At 33.0% G+C, this 8054-nt stretch overlaps 1 protein-coding gene across 1 annotated transcript in view; it reads right to left on the bottom strand.

Annotated features, from left to right (window-relative positions):
- LOC106107425 overlaps positions 1 to 8054 on the bottom strand; it is a gene marked incomplete at its 5' end in the record, with an annotated part of 12244 nt that extends 4190 nt beyond the window's left edge. The window contains 3 exons of the mRNA XM_013288275.1: positions 1 to 68; positions 2658 to 2833; positions 8015 to 8054. The exon at positions 1 to 68 is cut by the window's left edge and continues 94 nt beyond it. Of these exons, the coding sequence (XP_013143729.1) occupies positions 1 to 68; positions 2658 to 2833; positions 8015 to 8054 (284 nt within the window). The remainder of the gene's footprint in view (positions 69 to 2657; positions 2834 to 8014) is intronic.

Below are 8054 nucleotides of genomic sequence, written 5' to 3'. Positions count from 1 at the left end.
GCGTACGCCGCTGCCGCCGCTACCAGCGCAACGCACAGCACCGCGCCACATGCACCTCCCACTAACACCTGCAGAAAACACATGCACGGTTATAAGTTATATTAGTAATTAAAATTATAAAGAAAACATATTACAGTTGCAGTTTAATTACTAACATCTGTGCTAGTCCTAGGTGTTTCTGACACTTCCGATATTGCTTTGTTATTATCCCTTCGATTAGTAATAAAGGCTATAAATGCGATTGTGCACGAAGTTAATAAATAACAAACTAATATGTGAATGTGGTTACTTAAAACACACCTTATCTAAGCTTAATGTTACGCTTCGAAATGAAAACACGCGATATCGCATTACTGCCATTTTGAAATTCGACATGCGGCTTGTGCTGTAGTTATTAAACAAACACCCGTTTAAATTTTTGTTTTTTCAATACATTAATAATGTTAATAAACAGAAATTACTATTAAACATGTCTTAGAAGATCTCGTCGAGTTAAGTAGATTGTACGTTTTATTTCATAGTAGGATCGTTCATTAAAATCGCTTTCATACAAATTCTGGGAACAGAGGTATCGTTGGAGCTATTCTACAAAACCCGGACACAAAGCGACCAAAACCTGTGTTGTACCCGGGATTGTCCCGGTTACGTTTTTTTACAACTAAGCCTCAAATTCGTCGCCATTAACATGCATAAGTACGCATTACTTTTGAGAATAAGCCCATGCTATAGGTTTATTGCACTTTTTATTAGAGTTTTTTGCGAGTCGTTAACAAAGAAGATTAGGTGTAAAAAAGGAAAGAGAATTTCGTCTGCAGAAAGGAACCCTATAATTTAGAATTCAGGTACGCTAATGACTCACGCCTTAGGAGTTATATGGTCTGGTAATAATCTCATCGAATAATTGAAAGGATGCACGCACAATAATTCCACTAAAATACAGTAATTTTATATCAGTTTACTAGTGGAATTCCAGCTTAAAGTAGTGATATTTTGCTAATAGATAAAAATCGTCAAAAACGTGATTAATATTTTCGTCTTCTAGTAAACCATTGCATATTTTTTTGCAATAGGATCCTGTTTTCTACGATAACAAGTAGGAACTAAGCTAAATGATGTAAATAATACATAACTCGCATGTGCTAGACCTTTAAATGTTAGTAAAAAGACTAATAAAGTTGCAACACAAATTGGAGAGGCTTGATAAAATTTTTATGTTTGTGTTAGTTTGATATTCTGCGGGACGTGACTTGAATGCCATGTTTGCAAGTGAGCTATAAAGATTCCCGCACAGCGACCGGTTGTAGTTCGTGACTCACGATCGAACACCATGAAGGATACAGTTTTAGATTTTTGGCAATTATGTCACATCTCTCACAGGTCGATAAATATCTTTGAGTTTAAAGTACTACAGGATTTTGATAAGCAAATTAATAAATAAACATGAGAAAACATATTTAATATGAAATGCTAACTTGTTAAATTTAGGTAAATCCTCCTTCTTATAGATAGTAGTTCTCCTTCTTATATTGTAGATGCGAGTTTAGATTGATGGACGTTTGTCAGAGTTTGTAGCGTAAACTGTTGAATGAATCTCGATGAAATATTAAAAAAAAAACTCTTTATTAGACAAAAAACATTTTTACAAAATCCATTGGGGCTCTGTCTCCTGAACTAATTATAACAACTGTGTTTCAGAAGACAGGACCTTCTCTTATCACAAAGTCACAAAAAAAATATGTCTTATATTACAAAGATGTAGAATAAGTCTGGAAGAACACATAGGCTACTCCGTTTTTTTTTTAATTTCATGGGGACGGAGTCGCCGGTAAAAGGTATTATTTTGATAAAATATCGATTTAAAACCTTAAAAAATGAACTAGAAAAAACTTCTAAAACTGTGATTTGGGTTTAACAATACTAGTTTATGTTATTGATAATTTAACCTAAACAATCACAGATTCCAAACACATTTCTATGATGCACATCTGGCGGGCATAGAGTGATAGAGTTTTCGTTATTTCGTAAAAGCGCGCGATAAACGATTTAACATAATGTTGCCTCACGTGGAGCGCATCAAGCAACGCGTATGTTTACGATGCGGCCGCAGCAGTAGGCAATGGCCTGACCCCGTTTTAAAACATAAAAATGTTTTATAGCCTATGCTCTATCTATGGACATCGAGTTTTAATTTTTTTTGTGACACGTTTCAGTCGTTTAGATATCTGGATACACGTGTGTTTAAAAAAAAGAATTGCAAACGTGTTTTCGTAAATTGTTCGTAGTTTGTTTTATAGCTGTCGGATAAAGCATGAAAAACTTCAGTCAAATAGCTTTAAAAAATGTTTATCAGCTTTGATACTGGAAATATAATTAGATAATGCATAATACGAAATGAAAAAGCAAGGAGAGACCTGACTTTCAGAAGTCATCAGTGACTTAAGAACTCTTCTAAGATCATTTCACATATCTTGACCAGATTTCATTGAAGATTTATACAATCTTTAAATATATTTCATGTTTGGAACATGGTTTACACTCATGTAGGAGTGCTCAATTATAAATAACGTTCTTCATAGCAATTTACAGATTGTTTACGACCTATAAAAATTTAGATGCAATGTTTCTATCTCAGAGTAGGTGTAAATATGATAGTGTACCTCGTTATAAGTATTAGCAGGATAGCAGACACGTCCCATGAGGTGGTCATCATGTGCCCAAGCCTCGCGCGTGCCGGGCGGACAGACGCGCGTGCAGCCGCCGCCCGGCCACACGAGCAGCCGCGCGCATCGCACACACCCGTCAGCACCGCAACGCACGCACTCCGATCCGCAACCTGTAACAGACAAAAGTTTAGAATATTAAACAATAATTTGGTTGTTTAACAATACAGTAAATTTTTATAAAAAACTACTGCAGTTAAATTCGAAATTGATCATTTTGTTAATCTACAGTAAACGACTATTTGTGTAACAGACATGATTCTAAATGCGGCAGTAAAACTTAAATCTTTTAAAAGAAAATTGATTATTTAATTCATGATATCTTAAATTTGTAATACTAATAAAAAGAGTCAAAATAATCATGTTATTTTGATTCTTTTTATGTTTAACTGTCTTAACTAATAGATAATTTTTGAAATGCAATTACAATAACAGTTAGGAGGGCTCATAAGTATATTTGGATCGTTCACAGCTGAGTCGTAGTAACCTAAATACGTAAATACTCAAATATCCGAAGTATTTAGGAAGTGTGCACAGAGTATTGTAATCAGACAGAGTTTTGGGCATTTTTCACACGCAAGCGACGTCTATGTCGGAATTTCTATGCTAATATGTGACTGTAATGTATTCATGGCTTTGTACTGGTGCAATACTAAATCACTCGCGCGACATTTCCATTCAATTTGGGTCTCAATTGGTTTTAATACATGACAGATTTCTTTACATACTTTTAGTTGGTTGTCGTTGGTCATTACCGTAGATTACTTAGGTGTTAAATTCATTTTTTTTAATTTAACGCTAATGTAGAATAGACATAACCGTTACATCGATTTTGTAATAACTATTCTAACGAATTCATAAAAACAAAGGAAAATCGTAAGCATAAAATTATTAGAGCTTCACTTAATGCTTTAACATGAATTAATTATTTATTGTGAAACAAGTTATTACGTTGCAAATATTAGTAAAACATTATGTAACTTACTGTATAATGTACCGTTTATTGAATATTCAAGTATAATCATTGGTGTTTTATTAAAAACTAGGTTACGCCCTCGATTCGGTTCGCATGGAATTAAAAAAATTAAGTAGCTTATGTGTTCTTCCAGACTATGCTCTATATCTATACCAAAATTCATTAAGATCCGTTCAGCCCTTAAGGCTACAAACTTTAACAAACATCCACTCACCATCTGAATTTTCGCATTTATAATATTAGTATGAAGCATAGTGAGATTGCTTGAAATGAAATATTAATTCGCCATCATAACTGGCATAAAGTAAACTAAATTAATTTGTTAAAATACATTCAAAACACTGATGTTCTCAAACTTAAGTTGCCATTACGGATAGTAGTTACTTTAGTATTTAGTGAGAATACAAATAGTTGTTACTTTAGATGTATAGATCGAAGTGGTTGTCCCTTAATAAAAAGGAAGTGTATTATATCATGAGAAAGGAATATATTAAAATGATGTAAGTATTAGTAAAAGCGTGAAGCTATTGAATGGCTCTCACCTTCCGACTTTGCTTATATAACCAACTTCCTATACATTGGCCAGCAAAGTAGAACATGTTTAAAGACAAATAAATCACTCCATAATGGAGCATTTGGATAGAAATTGTCTTTGCCTTTTAATATAAAATGGTTTGAGCAATTTAAAAGATTTGAACGACCAATTTTAATTATCCCATTTAAGATAAAAATGTATACGAGCTGTTTTAAATCTAGAAATATAGAAATGTATTAATGACGTAAAATTACAAAATGAAAAAAAAAACAGTAGTCATTGATAACGTACCGTTTTAATGGTGAAAGCATTTTTAAAATCGGCTAAATAGTTTTTCAGTTATTAATAAGGGTTTTAGTAAATGTTTTATTTTTTAGTCTTTGTAGTAATAACAGAAAAGACATAAGGAATAAGGTCGGAATCAAATAACTGTAGTAAAGTTTACATTAGCTCTTCTACAGTATGATGGTAAGATTGTTCATTGTGTAAGTAAGATTCGTTTTCGACGCTTTCCAAAGGGAAAGCGCGCGCAATATGCCATTAGTATGCCGGTGTTCAATTAACGGGACTGACCGATAGAAATGTCAGTACCAGCTTGAGATTTACTCTTAGGTACTTTCTTCTAACATCACTTGATATAAGAGTCAGATAGGATCTTTTAGCATCTTATATTGTAGTTCCCGCAAGCAAAGTTGTGTTCGATCAGTTAGTGTAAAAAATTTTATTTGTTGATACTGACCTTCAATATTACAGCACGAAAGTCACAGTTGTGTAAATATTAACAACTTTATGTGTCTGCACCAATAAAGCATTCGGCTATATAATTTCAATTTCCACTATCTAACACTGACAATGTTGTTAGTACTATAAATGTGAATCTCGGTGAAAGGTATAAATTTAGAGGGTAATCTAAAAAAAACACATAGACTACTTATTTTTGTTTCTTTTTTTAACTCCATACGGACGAAGTCGCGGTAGAATGCCAGCATATAAAAAATAAGGATTCAATTTAAATAATAAAACTATTTGTATTCATATGATATTGTTTTATAAATCTCTAATTTAACCTCTTTAAAACTAGATAAGACCATTTTTATGCCATTGCTTTCTTGAAAAAACACGAGTCTCATAGATTATTCGTCGCACAGACTGTCAATGTCTCACGTGATACACGTATTTGGGATAATATTTCTTAGACGCATCTGTTTATGTGTTTGTTTGTGATATAGGCACCGTTACGTTAGATTAAACGACAACAGATTGTATAATCGCGCAGAGATCTTTATGCGTTTAACTGAATTATTGAAACTTTATGTTGTATCCTATAACTAACTTTTAATATAAATGTGAACTGTGCAGTGTCAATATAAACATTGTATGTTTAATGGCACCAAGCTGTGTTAACACCATTATGTAAAAATGTTTTCGTTGAAATAAATTAAAAAAAAAAACTCCAACAGATGAGGTGAATTCCAGTTGTTTTTTTCTATTTTCATAAAGCTGGCCATATCTTTAGCTTTGAATCTAATATTTTTTACGAGATGATTTGATGCGTATGTTATATGATATAAAAACTTTGAAACAGTTTCGGTAAACAACGTCGTGGATTAAAAAACTTTCACGTCCGTATTACCGTAGTGAGGTGCGCGTAGACTTTAGTTATTCGCCTGGACTTTCCGAAGGTCACGTATTCTATTAGTGCTGCTTGATGTATTCTGAATTGTCGACAAACTGTCATCGGTTATCTCAGATGCGAAATGATTTTAGGTAAAAAATTATAATTAACTTAACCCTCTAATGAACAATAATAAATCATAGAAATAATGAGATTAAAAAGTTAGGAATAAACAATACATTTTTTATAGAAAAAGGGGGCAAACGAGTAGGGAATCGGACGCCTATAAACTGATGTTTATGGAATGAATGCAAAGCCAAGGGAACAGCAAATGCGCTGCCAGCCTTTAAGGGAGGAGTACGCTCTTTTCTTAAAGGCCCCTAAGTCGTGACTGTTCGGAAATACTGTTGTGGATAGAGTATTCCACAACGTGATTGTGCGTGGCAAGAAGTTACGTGAAAACCTCGTCGTATATTTTCTGCATTTTAAGATAATAAGGTAGAAATAATACTAATAATAAGGTAAAATAAATACCGTTTATAAAACACACAAATTGAATTTTGTAAAAATCGTGTTATTCTATTTATACTTAACTGTTTCAAAAGTTTTAATATAAACATAAAACGTATTATGCAAGTAACTTTATTCCTGAACAGAATGTCAATGAATGAAACAAAATAATTCATCACCATCCTGGCCGCATCCCACTTACGTAGGGTTGGCACACATTATTTTACAAACCTTAATATTTTGGCTTAATTTTAAGGACTGGTCGCCTGCCGGACGGTAACCCTACATGTTACAAATGAATTAAAGTTAAATTATTACTTTTTAAATATGATAAAATGACTGTTTTAAAATTTATTTTAGGAAAAGTGATGAAATAATCAGGACAATAACACAGAATTTTACTTTACAAGATAAACGTATAAGGTAACCTATGTGGTTACAGATTTAATTCAGGCAAACCTGCATAATTTGTTTATCGATGAGGTTCCTGAATTTTCACGTCGCAATATGTTTTTGAACAAATATTTCTTACGTTTATAGGCAGGTGTGTATCGTTCGATCGTTTGAAAGGTTCTATTTGACATAATTTTTTACTCTCATTTATTTTCGGGTTAATCAGGTATGCTGCTTAGTAGAAAAGGAGATAAAAGAACGGACAAAAGTATTTATAAACAAAACAGGTAGACAAAATGTGTTGTTAACGGCATCAAAGTCGACGTCCACTTTCCATCACAATACCGTTAACCCAATTGGTAGGTTATTTTATATAAAAAAAAACTCATTCCGAATCCTAACCATGAGCGAAAGTGCAAAAATACTGTATCTAATCCAATTCGTTACATTTACATTAATAAGTAGTTATTGATTTTATTCTATTCGTGGATACAAGGCAATGTCTTCAGTGTTTCAAGAGCGATTTAATTATTTTTTTAACAATAAATATTAGTTATGCCAAGAATGAGAGGGGATTTGTTTAAATGTTTCGATATTAGTGGAAACACGATGTGACACAAAGCGAGTCGTTTTAGTTTATTCGTGTTAAGGACGTCACTTTACTTATCGGGAAATACGATATTATTGTGGATACCATCCTTGACTGACTTTTATGACACAAATGTTACAGTAGATAGATTCTCGTTGTATTGCCAATATATAGGAATGTGATATTGTATCGATATAAGAAGCAATAAGAGCAAAGGTCATGAGAATAAAGCCTTCATTTATGAAATATTGCCGAGGCGTTTCCACTGCTAAAGTTTAGTGCGTGATGCGATGACATCTATTTACAAATAAAACAATTTAGGAATTACTACCAGGAATCAAATATCATAAAAAGATTTGGAGCGACTTTTATATGTAATTCAGTACACCAAAACGACCATAGACACCGGTTTTCGCTATTCTGACAATTTCATCTTTCAAACGGGTACTTCATATTTTAGTTGTAATCGCACGTCACAATAAGATGAAATTAACAGTTTTTAGGTCTTGTGTGTGGATTAAGATTTTTTAGAAACGTAACTAATTGAGTATTTATTTTTAATATCAGGAACTCCAAATACCTGTGCATGTTTTCTCATTTTTTATGTACTTTAGGTGTATAATGTGTGTTGTGGTATAATGTTTGTGAATATGGTAATAATGTAAGACTCACTCACGTGTGTCGTTGAGAGGTGGCGGCGCGTCCGCGGGGCGCAG

This window comes from Papilio polytes, unplaced genomic scaffold, assembly GCF_000836215.1.
Source record: "Papilio polytes unplaced genomic scaffold, Ppol_1.0 DF822067.1, whole genome shotgun sequence".
Taxonomy (NCBI): Eukaryota; Metazoa; Arthropoda; class Insecta; order Lepidoptera; family Papilionidae; genus Papilio; species Papilio polytes.
Note: the sequence above shows the minus strand (reverse complement) of the source record. Positions and strands in the feature narration are given on the sequence as shown.